General features: G+C 31.2%; 1 protein-coding gene across 1 annotated transcript; it reads right to left on the bottom strand.

The window, feature by feature from the left end:
• Positions 1–215: 215 nt before the first annotated feature.
• Positions 216–22,491, bottom strand: LOC132731829 (DNA repair protein complementing XP-C cells-like; the record flags this gene model as incomplete). Its single annotated transcript, XM_060718103.1, is given in 19 exon segments — positions 216–1,242; positions 2,472–2,561; positions 2,969–3,062; positions 5,256–5,349; positions 6,368–6,449; positions 7,334–7,423; positions 9,018–9,062; positions 9,757–9,801; positions 10,514–10,625; positions 12,313–12,526; positions 14,523–14,615; positions 14,949–14,999; positions 15,544–15,662; positions 16,997–17,457; positions 18,656–18,745; positions 19,121–19,177; positions 20,560–20,748; positions 21,603–21,690; positions 22,420–22,491. Coding segments are annotated over 19 exon segments (2,263 nt in total), but the record flags the coding sequence as incomplete, so codon positions are not given.
• Positions 22,492–23,279: the final 788 nt, after the last annotated feature.

Here is a 23,279-nt window from a genome sequence, read left to right as displayed (position 1 = left end):
ATCAAGTGAACACAAAATGTGGTACTATAATTGGTTAGTTAAGACAGGTTATATGTAACACTGCTATATATACATGTATTCTGGTAAATACCATCACATAGTCAATAGAATAACAACCGAATATTTCAACATTCATAAAACACTATATCTAATATATTCCTATATTCCACGATGCGTCTGATTGAGAGATTCAACATATGAAAATTACAAAGGATGTATAGTGAACAATATTTGAGATTATTACCCATAACAAAAAATATTTCTCTATAAAATTAACTTGGCCAGTCATTTTAATTACACTGTATTTGAGAAATAGATTATACTAGACTATGCCCTGCTTATATTTAAGAAATGATATATCCAAATCAGTGATTTTCACTAAAAAAAAACAACTTTATTTGGATGCGAGGAATTATATCATGAGGGCGTAGCCCGAGTGATATAATGATGCACATCTCAACAAACATTGATTTTATCAAGCAATAAAATCACCTATTTGGATATATTATTTTGATTCTTACACAACTGCTACGTTAAATTGCGCCTGATTTGTTTCCGTACTTATTTTCAGGGGGTCGCATTTTTAGTGGTTACATCGAACATAAAATGATTACTTCACATATCTTAATATAGAACGCCAACAGAGATTTTCTTGCATAATAACACACTTTCAATTTTATGCCCAATAGGAAAAAATGCAAGTCGTGTTAGAATTGTTTATTACTTTTGCACCTAAATGTATGGGTGCCTATCTTTATATAGCTTCAATATTTTATTTACAAGTAACTGTTATAATACATGTACAAATGTTTATAACAGTGACTTTATGTTTCTCTATGAAAACATCAAAGTAAAACTTACATGGTTGACATTTACACATTACACTAACTTAACAATCATTAATTAAGGAAGACTTTAATAAAATTCCTGAACTGGAAATTTAGTTGTTTTGTATAAAAAAAGTTGATATTTATGTAAATTTTTTCATGCAAATGAAAGTAATCTTCCTGTGTCACAAAGAAAAATAGTGACTATTTATGATTGTAACTGGCACAGTCATGGTGATCAGAGTTCCTCTACAGCACATACATGTTGTTGTTTGTTCACCATTCTATTTTGAGGCCAGGCATGTTTCTTGTCTGTTGCTTTCTCTACAACTTTATTTGTTGTACCTGCTGGTTGTTGTTTATTGTCAGGTTTTACTATATCATCAGGTTTATTACCATCCTCTACTGGTTTCTCCTGTATAACAAGTAGTAACAGAATATTTCAATAAAGACTGTAAAGTGACACATGCATCTCAAATGAAGCTGTCAATCTGAATTGGCATACATATTTTATTGAATATGATCCATTATTAATCAACTTTTCAATTTTAGGAACGTTTTCACTTCAAATGTAAGGCTAATATGAAGTTCACCACAACATTATGACCATAAAACAAGGCCAATATACAAAAAGTACGGCCTTTATAAGAAAACTCGGCTATTATGAGATTGGACAACTTTGATTATCTCACAACATTGGAATTTCTCATTAGTTATTTTTTGTTCACTAAGTACTTAACTTTTTTATATTATGTATAGTTAATGAACAAAATTGTCAATAATCCAAGTGTTTTCATAATGGCCTTGTTATTGGGCTTTTAGACTGTCATATTAGCCTTTGGATGACAGTCTTCAGCCCAATAACAAGGCCATTATCTTTGGATGTCAGTCTTCAGCCCAATAACAGGGCCATTATGAAAACAATAATAAACATTATAATTTTTATCATAGCAGTGCAGGAATTGATAAAAACCTTTTCATACAATAAAAACGTAAATTTTAATAAAAATTGTAGACAGAAAACTTTTTAAATTTGAACAGAGGTACACTATAAACAAATCCATGTTTGTTATGAAATTGCCAAAGGAAAAACATTCAAAAGGTTCGACGTACTGCAGAATTTCTGAAAATGAGTCGTAGATAACACTGTACTTCAAAATAGGTAAGTGTGTTATAAAGAAATTATACTCCCCTCTATGTATGGTGTGTATATATATATACATGAACATAACATACAGTGAATTTGAAAGTACATGTACTGACATGTATAATCTTATGAAATTAACCTACATATATGATTCCAAGTGCATGTTTTAACTGAATTACTTTTTTTTTTAAGAGTCATTAAATGTTATGAAGCTGTCAATCTGAACTGGCATACATATTTTTGACATACTGCAGAATTTCTGAAAATAAGACATAGATAACACTGTGGTTCAAAATAGATAAGTGGGTTATAAAGAAATGATAATCACCATCTATAATCTTATGAAAGTGACCTACAGATACGTTTCCAAGTACATAAGTGAAGTGATTAACTTAGTTACAAGTCATTAAATGTTATGCCTATGCCAAGGTTAGTAGGATTTCCAGACTATATTACATGTCGAGCTTAAGATGAAGAATTACACGTATTTAACTTGCCTCCAGATCAAATCGTTTCTTTAACCTTTCTTTTATCATCATTCCCCTGATTAGTTTCCTCCAGTTGTCATAAACTCTCTTCTCTCGTTTCTAAACAAACAAAATTATAACAACATGTCTAATGAAGTATTACTTTAAACATATTTTATTTATCAATTTTACAAGCATGTTACATTTTTACATCACAATATATATGGATTGGAAAACAAGCATAACACTTATATTAATACCTTTCCATGAAGTATTGTTTATATATCATGTCTGTATGTGGTTAACAGATCGTTTTACCATAAAACATAGATTTATATATTTACCAAGGGTATTTTATTTTCTATCTATTTACTTAATTAATTTCATAACCTGTTTGTAACTGTCCAGTTTTTAGCTTGTGTAATATTGATTTGTTGTTACCACTTACTCAAGTAAGAATGTTACTTACTTACCACTTCTGGTATAAAAATTACTTGTTATGATCACTAACTTGGTAATATACTTACTTGTTGTTCTTTTTCTCTAATAATTTCTTGTTCTTCATCCCAGGCAGCTAATAGAATGTCTTTATATTCCTCACATACTATCCAACCATCCATTCTATACATGAAAAATATGTATTATACTTAACAAGTTTAAATATAAACATTAATAAATATGTTTTATACATAACAAGTTTAAATAATTATAAACATAACTTAATATGTATTATACATAATAAGTTTAAAGCAGCACGCCTCCAGATTCATTCTAATTTTCATGAAAATTTTGAAAATGTATTTGAATGAATAATATTGTGAAATAACCAAAAGGAAGCAATTTACACATTATCAATGGCACTTATAACCACGTAAATTACCAAAAAATGGTCAAAATATGCATAAATAGCCCTTACTGCCTTAGTAAAGCAGTAGAAATATACTTGTAATTACCGAAAAATCAGTCATTAACCGCACATAACATGTAAAATATTACTTGAATCTTAATCATTTTACTTTTCCTAAAATCTTAGTACATATTTCTCAAGTTTGATTTTATTGAAATATTTTGACTCATCTGGAGGCATGCAGCTTTAAATATAAACATTACTAAATATGTATTATATATAATAAGTTTAAATATAAACATTAATAAATATGTATTATACATAACAAGTCTACATATAAACATGACAGTTAGGAACAAAGCAAGATTTGTTGTAGTAATGAAAAGTTGTTCGTATTGAATTCCCTACAATATGGAAATATAGTTGTATATGATTATATCTCACATAACACTGATTGTTTAAATTTGTGCATTATTTGCCAGTTCTATCACATATTTGTCTTAAACCCCAGAACATAATTTCCAAAATACATATCCCAAGTGCTATTTTTAAGGTCTATTCTTATTTTCCAAGAAAGACAAATCTGTCCACCTTGTTTGATTTTAATCTTAGCTTTGTGTGATTATGTCCCTTTGACCAAAATTTTAATATGCTATCTGCTCATCCTTAACATTTCCATCCTAAAGTTAGGGTCATCTGAGGTCATTCTTTGTGTTATCAGAAGTTGATGGTCATTGTGACATGTATATGTGTTTTCTGACTTAGAAATTATCATTTAAATATTAAGGTTTGAGGAATTTGGTATTGGCATGTTTTATTTATTTGTTCTTAAATATTCTAATGTCAACTAAATGAAGACTTATTTCAATTAATACAGTTGTGGATTTGATAGAAGTTATTTTGATAAATTAGTAATATTCTTGAGTGTTAGAATTCCAGATGGCAACATACTTTCTTGTCTTACAGTAATTCATAGAAATCACTGTTTATATTTGTATTACACTGATGTTTGTAAATTACAGTTATACAGCATAATTCACAGCACAGTGAGACAGACAGGTGTGATGTAGGTATGTTATGTTTATATGTAATTATTATATATTTTGTAACTACATGTATATTTTTAAGGTAATGATACATTTAATATTGTTTTTAGAAATAACTGGTTAAGTGGTCACTAGATGCAAGTTCAGTAGGATCAGATATGTATTTTGTGTATGAATGATCTTATTTCGAAAAGGTAAAATTTTTAGAATATTCCTATGGACTGATCTGTTGATATAATGGATTTGTTACACATGTATTTAAAGATAATATATATATGTTGTATCATATATTTCATGATGTAAGGAATGTTTAATATGTATATTTTCAGGGCTTGTTGCTATGCTACGCTAGTACTATGATATATGTGTGCTATGTATGTGTTGAAATGTTGATCTGATGGACTGTATATGATATATTAGTGTCTACTACAAATTATACACAAACCAGCAACCCTCGACTTTTGTTTTGAATTAACCATAGGGAAAAGGCAACTGGGTCACAAACACTTACATACATCTGAAAATAGACTTTGGGGCAATCACAGATCTGTGTCAAAGAGATGCTTATAGTCAAAATTCACATTTCATAAAATTATTTTCTGTGTTTGCCTTTTCCATTCTCATAGGAAAATTGTTTGAATTAAAATTGTTAGAATAAACATAGTAACTGTTGTGTACCAATTGCAGTCATCGAATATAGCACTGGCCCATTGGCCCGGGTCAGTGTAAATTTTAAGAAAATTTAGTTAAATATATAGTAGAATAAATTCAAAACTGGAATTCGGGCCAGTAAATTCAAAATCTTAAATTCAATGACTGCAATTGACATGTGTTATTTTCATTTATTATCATACAGTAAATAATTTCCACTGCTAAACCAAATACTTTAACAAATTAGACAGTACAGAGTAATAAACTTACAGTGGATGTGAGAAACCACAATGATGATCCCAGCCGACCATAGCTGGTGCACAGTCTATATCTAACTTCTTAGCCACCTTGTTTAAAGCTGGAACTGAAAATAAACAAGTTTTGGCATTTATATAATGTTAATTATACAAGTTGATGAAGGGATATATGGGAAAATATAGCCTAAATGTGATATATGACCTAAAGGTGCTAGCTGAGGATTACATTTATATCAGAAGGCCATATTCTCCTCTATTATTATAATTCCATCAACAACTTGCATAGCGATTTAATAATAATACAAACTGTATTGACAACAAGTTCATAACAAAACACATCAACTTTTAACTGTTTTCAAAGAAGGATGGAAAAAAGGCACACAAAATTAAGATGGCGTCAGATGTTCAACAGCTATGCATTTAAGTTATTTAAAATATTAAGTCATCATAGCTTTGTATCTTTTGACTGTTTTTTTTTTCAGAAATAACATTTGAATAAAGAAATATGCCATATAGAACAAACTCAACAATAAAATTAAAAGTATAGACAATAAATTGTTATTTTAACATGCTTCTGTTTTTCACAGCATATAATTTATGGCATCATACAAAAAGTGTATAAACCAATTAAAACTTGAGTGAATTCATTTGCATTATTATTATATCTAATACCACTTATATATTAGCGAACATTTTAACTGTATGTTATAAAGTAAATTATGTACAATAAGGTAGAAGTAAAATGACCATATATATATAATAACATAACAGCAAGCACATCAGCATATATGTAACTTATTACTTCATAAATACAGGCAAGAAAATAAACATAATCAGTGTTTTAACATTTTTCTGTAATGAAAAACTGACTAAAACTTAAATACTAGAGGTTATAAAAAGTCTCCCTGTGCATATCACATGCAATAACAATCCTATACTCCCTAAATGTGAACATTAATTCCAACTTTGTCATCTATTAGTATTGTTTGCTGTACATACATGTCTGTGAAAGTTTGTTGATGACATTATCATTATGATTAATGTAATTAATCACTGTTTGAAATGATTTATGTGGACACGGTGACTTTCAGATAAACAAGTATAAGTAACCATAGTTTAACTTACCTTTTAAATGGACCGTCCCTGCAGGTAACATTGAAGGTAGAAACATTTCTACATTACCATGAGCATTTCTTGGTACTTTACCCTGTCAATTTATGTATAAAATTAAATCATTTATATAGCATAATAATGTCTGCATGTCACTAGGTTACAGTAGTTCCATTCAAACCAAAGACTTGTAAGAGAGATAACTCTCACACTTGTTCAATTTAATTGTTTATACATTTCCCTAAAACAACATGCATATGATAACATAGTTACATAAGAGCAAGACAGATGGTGATATTTTTTGTTGGTAAATTTGATAAACTTTTTTTGTTGATGTTGACCTCAACTTTTTTGTTTGCAAAAACTGCCACAAAACATTTTTTTCCACTGTATCAGAAGCAAGTTCAACTTGTCTTCAACACAGGCCTCAGACTGGAATGTTTTGTTTTTATTAACAGTTAAAGTATCAACAAAAATTACATAAAATATACAAAATGTCAAAAGTAAATTATAGAGACTGACTTTTATAGTGAAGTTTGTTTTGGTTGGTCAAAATTGTAAATACAAGTATACACAAAGACAATAAAGATAATCTGTGATTTTGAGTCAAAGTTGTCTTTCCAACAAGTAAATGTTACTGACTTTCAGGTATATAATTGCATATAACAACTTTCCAGCTGAAGTCTCAAGTGCCCCTCTGTACATATTTTCAATCATAAGTAGGCATCCCCAGTAGAATCAACATTGTTCCTTACTTTTGAGGAAAATCTTTTGGAATTTCAGTGAAATTGAACCATTCAACCAAGAGTAGAGGTTCTAAGACACAAATTCTTTAAGGAATGAGTTCATACAGGAGGTGCTATCAGAAACAAATGGTGTAATGGAAGTTTAAAAAGCCGGACAAACCAACAAATATATGTTTAAGTATAAATTTACAAGGAAGATAAGACAATATGCTACTGTTATGTATAATATACTAACATCAATAGCAGGTGGTGGTATATACAGCTCTGTCTGCCACAGGCCAAACAACTCTAAATCTTTTGCCTCAGGATCTTCTTTCGGCCGATTCTGAAATATACATACATGTACATTCTTACACGCTCCACACTATTCAATCAAAGAGAAAGGGCTGTCAAGTGCATTATTCTACCATAAATGAATGCTTAAACTCCATATGATGTCAAATATAACGTTAATAAACCAAATGATGTCAGGAAAATTACATCTATGCTCAATGTATTTCAGTATATTTTCATCAATTCTCTTTTTTATTAGCATGTTAAAATGGAAATAGATTTTAAATTTTCTTGCATTGTAATAATGCATGGTTTATCGCCCAAATGCTTTGCAATTATTCACTCAGACTAATTGGCCTTTTGTGATTATATAATTATTCCTGTGCATTTGAACTCAAACCATGCATTATTCTACATCAGTGCACTATAAATTGATATCTATTTCCTATATCTATTTCCTAAATATTATCAATTATATATTTTTTTTTTTTTAAATAAAGTTACAAACTTGTTTTCACTTTTGTTGATGTTTCTTTATATCTTGCAGTGTGATTTGAGAAAGCACTGTTGGTTTTTATTTATTAGTGGAAATACAAATAACTGTAATACAGTGAAAGTTGAGAAAACCGGATGGCTTTCGGAGCGAGGGTTTTGTCCGATTTTCTCAGTGGTCCGGTATTCTCAATGTCCCATTCAGCTGTTCAGGATCATATAAACCGAGCAATAACTTACAAAGGATGCTGAACATATGTTTTGCATTTTCATCATTATGAGTAAGTATATTGCTAAATAAAGGAATGATAAAAAATCTATAAAATATTTTTTAATTGTTTTTGTCCCATTATTGCTAGTGGGACATAAGATTACTCATGTCCCAGATTGCATATGAATACAATAAAAGTTTGGATTCAAACAATCAACAATTACATCATAACGATAAAGTCCGATTACACCCGCATATGTTTACATTTGGGTAATGAATAATGATTTAACGAACATACATGTAGATTACTTTGTTTGTTTATAATAATTCCCCAATTGTAAATATTGCCTATACCATATTTGTCAGATAAAGATTTTTAAAGTAGGTCTTGGCAAAGTTTCACTGTTTTTAATTATTTTAAATTTGTCACTTATAGACAGCTCTCGTCAACTGATTTTTACTCATCAATTCCTCGTGCATTTTGGCATTTATATAAAACGGTAACATATATACCTTAAAATAAATCAAACTGTGAAATGAGACATAATTAACAAATCAGACAATCATTGTTCCGTTACCGCTCAATTAACGTATTAGACACAACCAATTGATAAGTACACAAAGTTATTCACACCTTCATCGTCCGTTATTGTCAGGGTAATTGTCTATATTATTGACTTTGTAGTCCCCTATCAACCGTCCGATATTAGGTTTTTTACAGATTCCGGTATTGTCAATGTTTAATACAATAGTTTAAAGAATGGAAAATTTGGGACTGAATCATTCGTCAGGTATTTAAAGAGTTCCGATTTTCTCAGCGTCCGGTTTTCTCAAATTTCACTGTACTAAGTTTTAATCTATGAAAGGCAATTTCATGATACATGTATAACACTTATTAAAAAGTGATTTCAAAACACACATCTGTATATTGCAGATAACTTACCCATTTTGGTCTTGATTTCACAAACTTGTACGGTTCTTCTCCAACCTGAAATTGTGTTATACATATTTCTATATCATATTTCTATATCTCAAAGAAGGGGAGATAACTTCTTTTCTTTCATTGACAAAACCTTCAAAACATATTTAAGTTTATAATGTAAGAATTCAAAAATATATATATAAAGGATATTGAATAACTAAGTTTATTGAACTCCTTGAATAAAATAATATTATGCTTGCCAGAGGCTAGTATAATATATCTTTATTCAACTCGTTCATTAAAGTCAGTATTGAACTTGCACGAATATAATATTCTATTTATCACATATCCAAAATAAAGAGTGTTTAGAGTGAAAAAATAATTATTTTTCACAATGCCCTTTAAGTGGAGCACTAACATTTAGCACTATGTTTGTATACAGTAAATGATGTCACATCAAAATATATGCACGGCTGTGCAATACCCTTTTTATGGAGTCGCAAAATCGACACGGGTATGTGATTGTGTGGTTTTAAGTTGTGTATGTTAACATTTATATCATAATGATTGGAGATTTAAGTCACAGTAACACATGGGATGACAAGAACAGAACATTCCAGCACAGCTAGCGGAGGAAGACTTGTGAACGTACATACCTTGGTTCAAGCACAGAGCTTTGGTACATATGGAAGATAAACTTATACTTAAGACTCAGCCAATTAAATGAGTATAGAAAATCTATAGTAATTTATTTTCTTACCCTAACTGCCCTGCCTTCCTTTAACCAATTTTCTCTGGAATGAAGCTGGAAACAAAGGTCTATACTTAAAATACCTTTTACATTGAGCTGATTGATTTAAAAAAAACAAAAAAAACTTGAAAACATTTTTGATTAAAGTTTGTAGAACCATTACAAATTTGAGTCAATTTTTTTAATACAGTTACATATTATGGTTGCAATCAAACAACCTGCAACATTTTATGTTTCCACACAGTAAATCATATTAACAATGAATATCAAATATTGAATGTTCTGATTTTAAAACTCAAAATTTTATTAAAATCAAAATCAAGCTCCTTTACATAATCTGACTGTAAAATCATATAAAATAATGGTAGCTAGAGGTTTATTATAATTTGTTCATGTTGCTAGTATAGAAGTCAGCATTACTAGTACAGAGGTCAGTATAATACATTTCAGTGTAATCTGAATTTTTGATGTCTTCCCCAGGTAACCTGTATTTACATCATGAAGTTTCTTATTAAAACATAACTGTAAAGGTCATGTAGCAGGTTTAGAGATCTTTGCATCATTTTGGCTGCAAGCAGGATGCGCACGAGTAGAACCACTCACCTTCCTCGTAATAGTCAGACAATTTCCTCACATAAAGAAATTCATCATCCCTGGCAGGATTTGTACAAACATCTGGGAAGGGGGGAATACATGTAGTTTAAAAGCAGCAACTTCAACCACTTGACGATGGAAACAATGTTAGAAGATCATAACATGTACGTACAGTATGAACACATTCTCTAGCATAAACTGGTTCGCCTCGTATATATCCTACAGGTATCGCAGTGTCCGGGTACAAAGCTTCAAACTTTAAAAGATGTCTCTTCAAAACATATCTAGAAATAGTGGAAAAAAAATTCAGATCATACAATTTTGTCTTAAATCATGATGCCGAATTTAAACAAGCAATTATCATAGTATTGCAAGCAATCCAGAAGTCCCCTACCGGATAGAACCCCATCAGCATTCTGAAGGGCCATTGGCCATTGACTAATGTGTAAATTTTTCTCTATTTTAAGTAAATTTGTTGGAAATGTTCTTTAAAAGTGATCACAGGAAAAAGTTTTTATGAACAGACAGACAGACGGACTGAAGGACACTCTAAAGTTAATATTTGAAACATCCCTGTTACCAAAATATAACATTTTAAAAAGCAAAATTCTTAAAGAGGAGATAACTCTGGAATTAAAGATGCAATTTCATAAAAAGTTTCAGCTCTTTTTGACTAATCACAAATATTGTTATATTTGCCATGTTTTAAGCCTATTTGTTGCCAAGGCAACCAATATTTTTTCAAAATAGGAAAAACAGATAAGACATGCATTATCTCAAGACTGCCATCTATCCATATGTCAAGTTTCATAAAAATATTTCCAGTACTTTTTGAGTTATCACTGGATTCAGTTTATGTGTAAAATTTGCCATATTTTCAGTCTATGTGTTGCCATAGCAACCAGAATTTTCAACATAGGAAGAAAAGAAAAAGACGTGTATAATCTCCAGACTGCCATCTACACATATTACAAGTTTCATAAAAATATTTCTATTACTTTTTGCGTTAACACTGGATCCAGTTTATTTGTAAAAATTGCCATATTTTCAGTCTATTTGTTGCCATAGCAACCAGAATTTTCAACATAGGAAGAAAAGAAAAAGACACGATAATCTCCATACTGCCATCTATCCATATATCAAGTTTCATAAAAATATTTCCAGTACTTTTTGCGTTAACACTGGATCCAGTTTATGTGTAAAATTTGCCATATTTTCAGCCTATCTGTTGCCATAGCAACCAGAATTTTCAACATAGGAAGAAAAGAAAAAGACGTGCATAATCTCCATACTGCCATCTATCCATATATCAAGTTTCATAAAAATATTTTCAGTACTTTTCAAGTTATCGCGGGATCCAGTTTTGTGGACAGACGGACTGACGGACTGACAGACAGACGGACGGACGGACAGACGGACGGACAGACGGACGGAGGGTAAACCTAAAGTCCCCTCCGGTAAACCGGTAGGGGACTAATAAACTATCAAATTAACACAATTTATTACTGTAATATACTGGATATATCAATCTCCTATGCAGTGATCTCCCCTTATCAGTACAGAAATCTCTGCCATCACAAAATTTTTTTATCACTATTTTAATATTTTATATTTCTTAGCTTTTGAATTCATTTTTCATTATTTTGTATACTTTTGATATTTTTTTGGATAAACTATAATGAACGTAGGTACGAAAAGTTAAAAATAAAACAGAAAGACAAAAATGACTTTAGATTTTCTATGTAACGGTTGATATTTACATTTGAATTTCGATGTTACTTCATGTGACTTTCATCATCATGTGACGTCTGTGAAGGCAGTGATTACAATTCTACCAAGGGAGGTTATCACTGTGCGGAGTTTGTGGATATATGTGTAGGTAGTCTTTTTACTTAAAACGAAACATTCTCAAAGTGTTACTACAATAAGTACCTCAAAGCTATGTGCAAATTAAAGTGGAAGAATATTTACAATGGATGACTTTTAAATGCTCCGATAGATGTAGGTAGAGGGCGCTGCTGAAGTTGAGAGCTCAGTTCGTGATCCTCCTGCTGGTCTCTTGTCTTGTCGGGACATTTATACGGCTGTAATGTCTCGTCCCACCACTCGTTGTCTACACGATGTTTCCTTGTCTCTGTTAACCACTGGCTAGCATACCTTGCTGTTACATCTCGTATATAACCCTCTAATAATATCATAAAATAAAATACTCTATAAATAACCCTCTAATAACATCATGGGATAGAGTTTCCAGATAAACAACCTTGTGTTATGAAATATTGAAACAAGAGGGCCATGATGGCCCTGAGGTCGCTCACCTGTATATAGGCCCCGGAGCAGGGCCAGTTTAAACCCCAGGGCTTTTATTTGAACAAACTTGGAAGACACTCATTAGAAGATGTTTCACAATGTTAAGCTTTTAGTACACATATGTAATGAAAAACAATGATCTCATCCCCCTGTAAGCTCTAGTTCATTGGGTTTTTTAAAAGAAGATTTTGTAAGTTTTTACTACACACATATAGTTTAAAACAGTGACACCCCTGGGGCAGGGCCAGTTTTGACCCCGGGGCTTTTATTTGAACAAACTTTGTAGACACTTATTAGAAGATGTTTCAAGCTTAATATCTCACTCTAGCTATTTTGGTTTTTTCAAAGAAGACTTTTTAAGTTTGTTACTATATGCATATATAGGGAAAATCAAGAACCCCCGGGGCGGGGCCAATTTTGACCACAGGACTATTATTTGAACAAACTTTGTAGACACTCACTAGAAGATGTTTCATGCTTAATATCTAAACTTTAGCTATTTGGGTTTTTTCAAAGAAGATTATTTAAGTTTTTGCTATACACATATAAGGAAAATCAATGACCCCCTGGGCAGGGCCAATTTTGACCCCAGGGCTTTTATTTGAACAAACTAAGTAGACACACATAAGAAGATGTTTCCTGCTGAATATCTTAGCTCTAGCTCTTTGAGTTCTTTCAAAGAAGATTTTGTAAGTTTTTACTATATGCATATAGGGAAAATCAATGACCCCCTGGGGCAGGGCCAATTTTGACCCCAGGGCTTTTATTTGAACAAACTTGGTACACATCATTAGAAGATGTTTCATGCTGAATATCTTAGCTCTAGCTCTTTCGGTTCTTTAAAAGAAGAATTTTTAAGTTTTTACTATATGCATATAGGGAAAATCAATGACCACCTGGGGCAGGGCCAATTTTGACCCCAGGGTTTTATTTGAACAAACTTGGTACACACTCATTAGAAGATGTTTCATGCTGAATATCTTAGCTCTAGCTCTTTGGGTTCTTTAAAAGAAGAATTTTTAAGCTTTTACTATATGCATATAGGGAAAATCAATGACCCCCTGGGGCGGGGCCAATTTTGACCCCAGGGATTTTCTTTTAACAAACTTGGTAGACACTCACTAGAAGATGATCCATGCAAAATATCTAAGCTCTAGCTCTTAGGGTTTTTTAAAAGAAGATATTTAAAGTTTTTTCTTTCGGTTGCCATGGCAACCAGAGTTCTGCATGGAATTAAATTCTTTGAACAATTTTTGAAGGTGACCACCAAAGGAACATTCCTGTGAAGTTTGGATGAAATTGGCTTAGAGGTTTATGAGGAGATGTCATTTAAAGTAAAAGTTTACGGACGGACGGACGGACGACAGACGGACGCCGGACGAAAAGGGATCACAAAAGCACACCCTGTCACTTTGTAACAGGTGAGCTAAAAAGGTACATTGTATTAATATTATAAGTCAATAAACAAAACAGGAAAAAGATTTCATTGGATAAAGTAAAAATCATGCAGCGAAGAGGATTAAAGATAAAATAATGATGCACTAATTTTACAGTGACCTGTCATTTTCAAAGAATTCATGTTAAAGAACCATTTCTAGAAATTCTTATAATAATGCCACTGCAGAGGCTATAATAGAGAACGAAGTCTAGAAATATTTATCATACTTTTATCTTATTCACACAATTACTGTTATGATTCTAAAAACTTTTGTACTTATCAAGATTTCCCTTCTCCAATAAGTTCTCTATAAACATTATATCAAATTAAGGGGAAGAAACTCTTGTACTTATCAAAATAACCCTCCTCCAATAAGTTCTCTACAAACATTATATCAAACATAAGGGGAGGAAACTCTTGTATAAACAATTACCTTGTGTGATTCCTACCACATAGCTGACTGGTTGTGTAGCTTTATTTTCTATTTCATATGGTTTCATAACTTGTAACTTGACACAGTCTACACCTATAACATAATCAGAATATATATAATAATCAAGGTCAAAATGAAACCATATTTTTCAAATATTTTGTCTTCAGGTAAAATTACCTTTCAAAACAGCAGATTAAATACATCCATATTTTAAATATAGATATAACAAAATATAATCTAAACATGTAAATTTACCATGTAAATAAACTTGATTTAAAACATAAACAAAAGCAATAAAATAAGTTAATGCTTTAGTTTCTTTATTAGATAAAATTAATTCTAACATAGATCTAATATAAAAATTAATTCTGAAAATCCTTAAAAGTATAAAGAACTTAAAGACATTAACATTATATTTTAACTTACATAACCATTTCTTTTCTCTCTCAATATAAACTTCTGTCCAATTATCAACACCTAGACAATATATAGAAAATAACTAGAAAAATATAAATGAAATACATGTATATAATTATTTTCAAAATTGCAGTAACTATGACAACTACACATGTTGGCTTCCTCTTACACAACCCTATTTATGGCACTTTTTTCTGTAGGCAAGAAAACTTTCCTGTTGGAAAATGACTGTTATAAACCATTCTCATAATATGACTGGTTTGTTGAGTTTTAAGTCAAGTGATAATATGAAGGTTATTTGACAACTTTTTAGATTTACTAGTGGAAGAAGACTGATATATACAATGTACTGTTATTACATGCAGTAGTAGCACCAACCGTGTCTGTAAGCTGGCTGGTTAGCTTCCTCACATGAAATAATCCAATGTCCTTAGCAGGCAGCAACCCTTGGCAATGAAGGTTGAACATAATGTGACTTTGTTTTATTAATGGCAGGAGAAGACTTCTTGTGCTTCATGCATTAATTCTGATATTAATGAGTAATTGTATTTACTTACATATTGTTTCATAATCAAAACTTTTTCTTAAGTTTAAAATGACTTACCAATGTTGTCTGGGTCCGAATCACTAGATAATGCCTTCCTATTTTTGGATTTTGATGTCTCTTTCTTCAACTGCTGGGTTCTAATCAAAATACTGTCCTCTTCAAAATCATCATCTGACCTAAAATATGCATTATGAATTTAAATATTTAAAAAAAACCATTTAGTTACTAACAGGAAGATGTCAATGTACAGTCTAACTTTCCCATGCCACCGCATGCATTAATTAAGCAACTTATGCCTGTATTGACTTTACATCCCCCTGATTATTTTCTCTTTATATCTTTAACGTATTAAGCAACTTTTGCAAACACAACTAGTGACCCCTAATTAGCCAGTTTATTGTGATATATCTTTTCATGGAGCAACCACTTCTACATGTCAAATTTTTGTGTTTTTATAGAACACCGCCACATGCCATCACAAGCGTCAAAAATCAAAACCCAATGCAATTTTGAAAAGCTTAAATTTCCACTTAAATTCCCAAGTTAAGTAGATGTGTATGTGTGGTGTGTATTATCCAATAAAATTGATAAAACAAAGCAACGCTCTGTCCCTACTGTGATGGTGTATACCCTACTCTATTCATATTTAAACTATTCAATTGACGGTGAATGTTATCCACAGTTTATTGAATTACTTGTTGTAATAAGACGTAGGTTGTTTATTTCAGATGAAAAATGCACAACAGAAAGCATCAATTCAGCACTTATAAAATGTCTATTGTCTGGGACATGAAAAGATTTGAAGGATCTTATAAATTCTGGAATTTTTTCAAACATGTACATACGGATTAAGTAAATACCAGCAAGTATTTTTTCATTTATCATCTATTTAGATTATAAGAGACTTGTAACTATTAAACATGTATATAAATGAAGTTGAATAACTCCCAAATCGCAATGGGAAGATATCAAAAATAATTTTTTTTGACTTTTTCTCATGCTTTGTCCCCTGAGACTGTTGTATTAAGCGAATTTTTTTTTGGTGTTTCCCTAGCTTGGTCGCTGAATGCAAGTTTGACTGTATTTGAGGAATAGTTCACTAGTGTCGGATTCTCTCTACCAACTACTGTTAATAAACAAAATTAAAGATAAATCTTACTGGATTATAGAATCAATGGCTCTAAGTAGGGTCTTTCAAATAGAATGATCTGGAGTTGGACCAATTGTACGAAAAAAGATATCTCGGCTGAGTCACATGTTCTGTCATAGTACATCATCATTCAAAAATCAAATTATAAGATTTGAAAGACCCTGCTCTAAGTAATTTATGAGTGCATCATTTACAACAAATTGGTGTCTGAATAAAACTATGTTGAACAATATTTCTTTAACCATTAAGTTACTTTATACATCTTGTAAAAAGATTCAATATGAATCAATAACAAAAGTTAACAACCAGATGCGTGTAAAGATTAAAGGTTGTTATTTGTATAAAGTAGAAAAATCTTACAAGTTTTCCTCTTTTACTGAATCATTCTCATCTGAAGATATTTTTGTTTCTTTCTTAATTTTACTTCTTTTTCTTTTATGCTTCATTTCCTGATCATCATCAGTGTTGACATCATTTGGAACATAATCATCATCATTATCATCACTTAACTTTTCATCATCACAGCTGGCATCTTCTTTATAAGCATTTTTTGAGACCTTGGAACATTTTCTGTCAGAACTTCTCCTTTTTACTAGTTTTCCTCCTTTAGGTCCTTTTCTATTATTACTTACATCTTCATCTATTTCCATTTTCTCTGTTTTGATTTGTTCAGTTTTGACAGATTGTTCAGATTTAATTGAGATGTTTTTCTTCCCTGATTTACTGTTCACAGATTTTGAGGTAGATCTTTTACTTTCAGTTGTACCTTTTTCCTTCCCTTTCGAAGATTTTGGCGATTTTCCTTTCTTTGAAGAACTTGACTAAAATTTCAGAAATAATACAAAATTCTCATAGTTTTGTTTCATTGCATAAATTGGCTTTTTGAAACAACAATGTTTCTCATCCATGTGCTATGTTGTTTTTTTTACAGAAATTAAGCAACTTTAAACCAATACAGTTTACTAACAAGTAATTTATTTCCATTGAATAATATAAACTAGGCTATCATAGCAAGAACATATAAATAGCATAAGAGAAGAGGAAGGCCAGCCTATATGTTCTTATATTATAATTCAAAATTCAAAAACCTAGCTAAACATCGTTTTCCAGTACTTTCTGTAAACAGCTCTGGCATGTAGTAACGATCTGTATGTTTTTGGCAATTTTTGAATTAAAGTGTAATAGAACAATAATTTCTTTGTAAGAAAATAATTTAATATCACTGTATGAATATTTTATTTCATGCTTACCAGTGTTTTATTGTAATATATCAGATGATTATATTCTGATAAACCACTAGTGAAATTTATAAAATATAATTTTCACTGTAGCCGGACTATATCCGAATGCGGATGAAAAGACAATCAAAACTAAATGGAATAACAGGCAAAAATAAATGCCGTCATACGTAAATTGTGATTCTTTAGGGAAAGAAAGTCGATGTTACCATACATCATGTTAAAAATGTATCATAATTAGAGAAATTTAACAGAACTATATTTCAAAATTGATGATGTGACGTCATGATGTGATGACGTCACAAAGGAGAATGCGCGACATTACGCGGCAAAATTAGTGAAAAATACTTATAATCACTTAAAAAGCATGAAATAAAAAGAAAATTTATTTGTTTTACATATAAGATTGAAATATATTTCATTCGTGAACACCAGCTATTATATTTTCACTCGTGGCTACGCCACTCGTGAAAATATTGCATCTGGTGTTCACTCAGTGAAATTATATTTCAATCTTACATGCAAAACAAACAAATATCCTCTATATAATACTAATTCAATGCAAAAAATAAAGTAAATACACAAGTTTACGCAGCAAATATCTCTATTTATTATGGCAGATGCCACAATGACTGTTTTAATTTTATAGATCTTTATTATAACAACTTTTTTTAGTGTTTACAACACATCAATCAATTTTGACAGCTAGAAACAACATGTATATACAACTAATACTAACTAGTTATTTATGGTAATATTAACTAATGAAACATATAATTACCTTACTTCCTGATTCTTTAAACGGTACAGGCTGAAGTGATGTCACAAATCTTGTCAGAAAACCAACTTGACGCAGTAAAGCCACACAAATCTAACATATTCATAATATAGAAAAAGAAGACAAGATTTATCTCTTAGGAAGCTCTATCTCTATAATTAAGATAGTGAAACTTAACAGCCAATCTAAATCTTTTACAATATTACACGTGTAAAGATATCTTCATCTATGTGTTAGCAATTTAAGCAATGCTATTTTCTTGTACTTACAAAACTTTAATTATTACATACATAAAGCTAAAATTTATAAATAAGTTATAACAAGCCCAGATTTTTTTTATCTAAAAATTTTGATATATTTATATTTTTTATTTAGAAGGACCTATTTAGGTAAATCTACTCCTTCTTTACAGCATTTCTACTCTAAGTACATATAACAACGTGTCTTTGATTATAATCAAATTGTTACCAGCGTAATCTTCAACTGTGTAGAAACTTTACTAAAACTTTCTGCCATTATATCACTCTGAAAGAGAATAAAAACATAACTAAACTAATAAGTTTTGTATACATATTCTTGTCATCAGTCATTCTCATGTTTAATGAGTGTACAATATGAATATATGTGGTCTTTATCTACAACCGTTGTTTTATACAGAATTAATTTCAGTTCATTGAATTGTGCTGAAAGCTATAAGCTTAATGAAACACTCTCGAATCCATTCGTGGAACCAACAAGTACTGTGCAATGAGTGTAGTTTCATGCTCAAGGAAATAATGATTGGCCCCTGACCGAGTATAAACCCATGCACTGGGGATCATTAAATTACATGTACTAGATCTACAATTATTTACTATCGTGCATTTAAAGTCACTAATTGTACGGTATATGAGAAAATCCTAATAAATTTATTCAACTAGAACTCCGCGAGTCGGATGTGTCGCCTTGTGAACAATATAGTTTAGGAGAAATGGCCAGGACAAGAAAATTAACAAAGGGCAAAAACTAAAAAAATAAGAAGTGCAGAGCAGCAGTTTCTTTGCACTGCACTTCTTATCAATAAGGTATATCATCCTATGAAGTTTCAAGTCCATTGCTAGCTTTTATCATTTATGAGAAATGGCCTTGACAAAAATAAAGTATGAAAATTAACAAAGGGCAATAACTCAAAAAATAAGAAAATGCAGAGTACCGGTTCTTGTGCAATGCACTTCTTCTTAATGAGATCTATCATCCTATGAAGTTTCAAGTCCATGGTTTTTATACATTAGGAGAAATGGCCTGGACAAAAATAAAGTATGAAAATTAACAAAGGGCAATAACTGAAAAATTAGGAAGTGCAGAGTACCAGTTCTTGTGCAATGCACTACGGGTTATTGAAAGAAGCATGCATACCAAGTTTGAAGTCAATCAGATTTATAGTGACTGAGTTATGCTCCGGACAAGCTTTAGGGGACGCCGACAACGACGCAGACACCGACAATGACGCCGCCGACAAAAGTAACCCCAATATGTCGCCTTTTCAAGGCAACACAACAAAAAGTAAGTGCAAGACATGTCAAGTGTGTGACAAAAAATGTCACAACTTAGCTTAACAATTCCTTTTTTTTATCATTTTAATAATGTAATGTCATAATACTGGTTAGAGAGATATCCTTGGCACATTGAAACCCCCCGACTTTTAGTTAATTCAATTGGGGTTATGCAATTATTGGCTTTTACATTGCACCAACACAGTAGGTCATAAAGTGACTTTCCAGCTTTACTGGTTGAGGGAGACCTCAGGTGAACCTCTGTGTATCATTTCAGGCACAAATGGACACTCGAGCAGTACCACTGATGTTTTGTAATGACTCCACAACTTGCTTATTTAAATTAAATTTTGATATAAAATACTATAAACTTACCAAATAATGCTGCTTTTCTTGGATCCAGGATAATACCCGTGTAACATGACTCTCTGTACATGACTTTGTGGGGGGTAATTTCAATTCTTTTGTTACCAAGGTGATAGAAAACACTTGTGCTTGTACAGTCTCCTCCATGCACAGATTGTTCAAATATTGGCACCTTGCCAATAAAAATAATAAATGCACCTTGAAGAAAATAAAACCTTCTAGTACATGTACTTCTCCCAAGAAGGATAAAACCAAAACAATTTCATGCAATCATAGAAAATTTGTTACAAATTTGTATTACGCAGAGGCAAGAAAAAATTAAATATTGTGTGCAAGATTGCCTGTTGTTGACCTTGACAAACCCTTCATGGTCCACTTACTAAATCACAAATAATATTCAAAATAATTCTTGATAATAAATGGCTTCAACACTTATTAATAAATATTCAACACTCTTAATTTTTAAATGCAGGAATAAGCCACAAGTACAGAGTTAGGACATACTGTTATCTTCAAAATTTGACCAACCTATTACATTGTATACTGGTGACTCAAATTTAGTTTTTTATGGAACAAATCTCATTAAAACCATATCTTGTCGCTCCACAATGCTTCACTAGGTGAAGTAACAGAGTGAAAATGATGATCTGATTTTAATGAGATTGTTGTAGTACAATCTATGTAATTATGCCTTTAATGCTGTGTTAAATTTAAAGTTGTTCCTCTTGTTGTTCCTCTCAAAAGCTCAATCAAAACTTTATATTTGTTTGTTTTGGGTTTTACGTCACATCAACACAGTATAGGTCATATCGCAACGTTCCAGCTTTACTGGTGGAGGAAGACCTCAGGTGCCCTTCCGTGCATTATTTCAGGCACGAACGGGGGTTCCTGAGTAGAACCACGGACGTTCCGTAAGCTAGCTGGATAGCTTCCTCACATGAAAGAATCCAAAGTCCCTGTCAGGATTCGAACCCAGCGGTGAGGGGCAAGTGGTTTGAAGTCAATGACCTGAAACTTTATATTAATAAAACTATAATTATAAACATACAAACCTTGTGAATATCCATAGCAACTTCTCGTTTAAATTTATTTATCTGACGCCTGAAGTAAGCTTGTAGGTCAAACTCCCCTTTCTTTTTTCTAAAATATGAAGAAAGTAAAAAAAAAAATTGACAAGATTCAGGTAAAGCTCAACACTGATGACTGACAACAAGGATTATTTTGTCTGTGACTGGACAAATGAAAGTAAAAACACTGACTTGACAAATCCTGTTCCTTTAGTGCTTTTCAAATATTTGATTCAACATACATGTAATTATCTACTGTATAATAATTATACTAAAGACCTTCCATCATGGAACAATTCACTTTTAAAGTATTAAAGTTTGAAAATTGTATATTACAAAATTTAAAAACAATTAATTTCTATTAAATAAAATTCATCATGCAGCTGCTACAATAAATAATTGATAATATCAATTTTGCATAATAACTGATTTTGTTATGAGGTTGATAGCAAACTAAGCCCAGCACATTACAACAGACTTCTTAATGGATTTTTTTATCAGTCTACAAGCCTTACTGTACCAGTATGTTTTGTGCTGTGATAATTTTCTCGCCATTTCAAGCCCACTTTATATGACAGTACTAAGTTAATCTCTACCTGCAGACATGCACATAGATGTATAATTATATTACTGTTTTGCTACCAGTCTTTTCAAAAATCTCTCATCTCTGTTCATTGCATACAGCTACCCCGCTATCAATATTATCTAAATGGCTAACCTTAAAATTTCAATATTCAAAATATACATTTTTTTAATTTTACTTCTTTTTTTTTACTTAAAACTGTATATTAAATCACAATACTTTTTCCTGTAGATAACAGGGGCATCCAAGGTTATTTCTACTGGTCCACTTGGTAACTGAGATTTTTTTGGACTGTTTCCATGATGATCTGAAACAAAAGCAATACTAACTTTTACTCTGCCGGGAACCGACAGCAATACATCAGATAAATAAAGAGATTATAAAAGTACATGTATCTATCCTTTAAAGGATGTATTACAGTGAATACTACTTAACTTAATGCTCTCTAAAATTTTTCTATATAAAAAAACTTGGGCAAAGGACATGTATGGCGATACAATTAAATTTTCATCTCTAAAATATTAATCAACTGGAAAAAAAGTCTAACTAACTTGAAAAACCGATTGAAGCCAAAAACTACGGGCCCTACATTTATACAGAGTTTACCCAATACAATAACCGGAATAAAAAATGCTATTAATTTTAGAGTTAACTTTTCCTTGCTCACATTATTTCTTATAAAGATGTAAATTATTACTTTTATCTTAAATCATTTAATTGTCTTAAACTCTTATTACATTTTTCTCAAGTTTTATTTTCTAAAAATATTTTGGCTCATCTGGAGGTGTGCGACTTTAACATTTATACGACATACACAGCTGCTATCATGTCATTGGCAGGTGAAACTTAATTTGCTATTAAAAAACTCAGGAATTTTCGCAAATTAAACCTTTCAACGGATCCTCAATTCTTCCCAGGCAGGATTTATTCTACTTCATCTTCGCAATTCCTCTCTGACAAAAATTTGTTCACCTTAAAAACCCCATAAACTTTTTTTAGGGGAAAAAGGGTTTTCTCAGCAAGGAAAGTTTTTGTTTTGGACCTTCCATGTGCATTGGGGACTGCCAGGGAAATCAGAA

The sequence above is a fragment of the Ruditapes philippinarum genome, unplaced genomic scaffold (genome assembly GCF_026571515.1).
Source record: "Ruditapes philippinarum isolate M1 unplaced genomic scaffold, ASM2657151v2 ctg6341_1_1_1_1, whole genome shotgun sequence".
NCBI classification, from domain to species: domain Eukaryota; kingdom Metazoa; phylum Mollusca; class Bivalvia; order Venerida; family Veneridae; genus Ruditapes; species Ruditapes philippinarum.
Note: the sequence above shows the minus strand (reverse complement) of the source record. Positions and strands in the feature narration are given on the sequence as shown.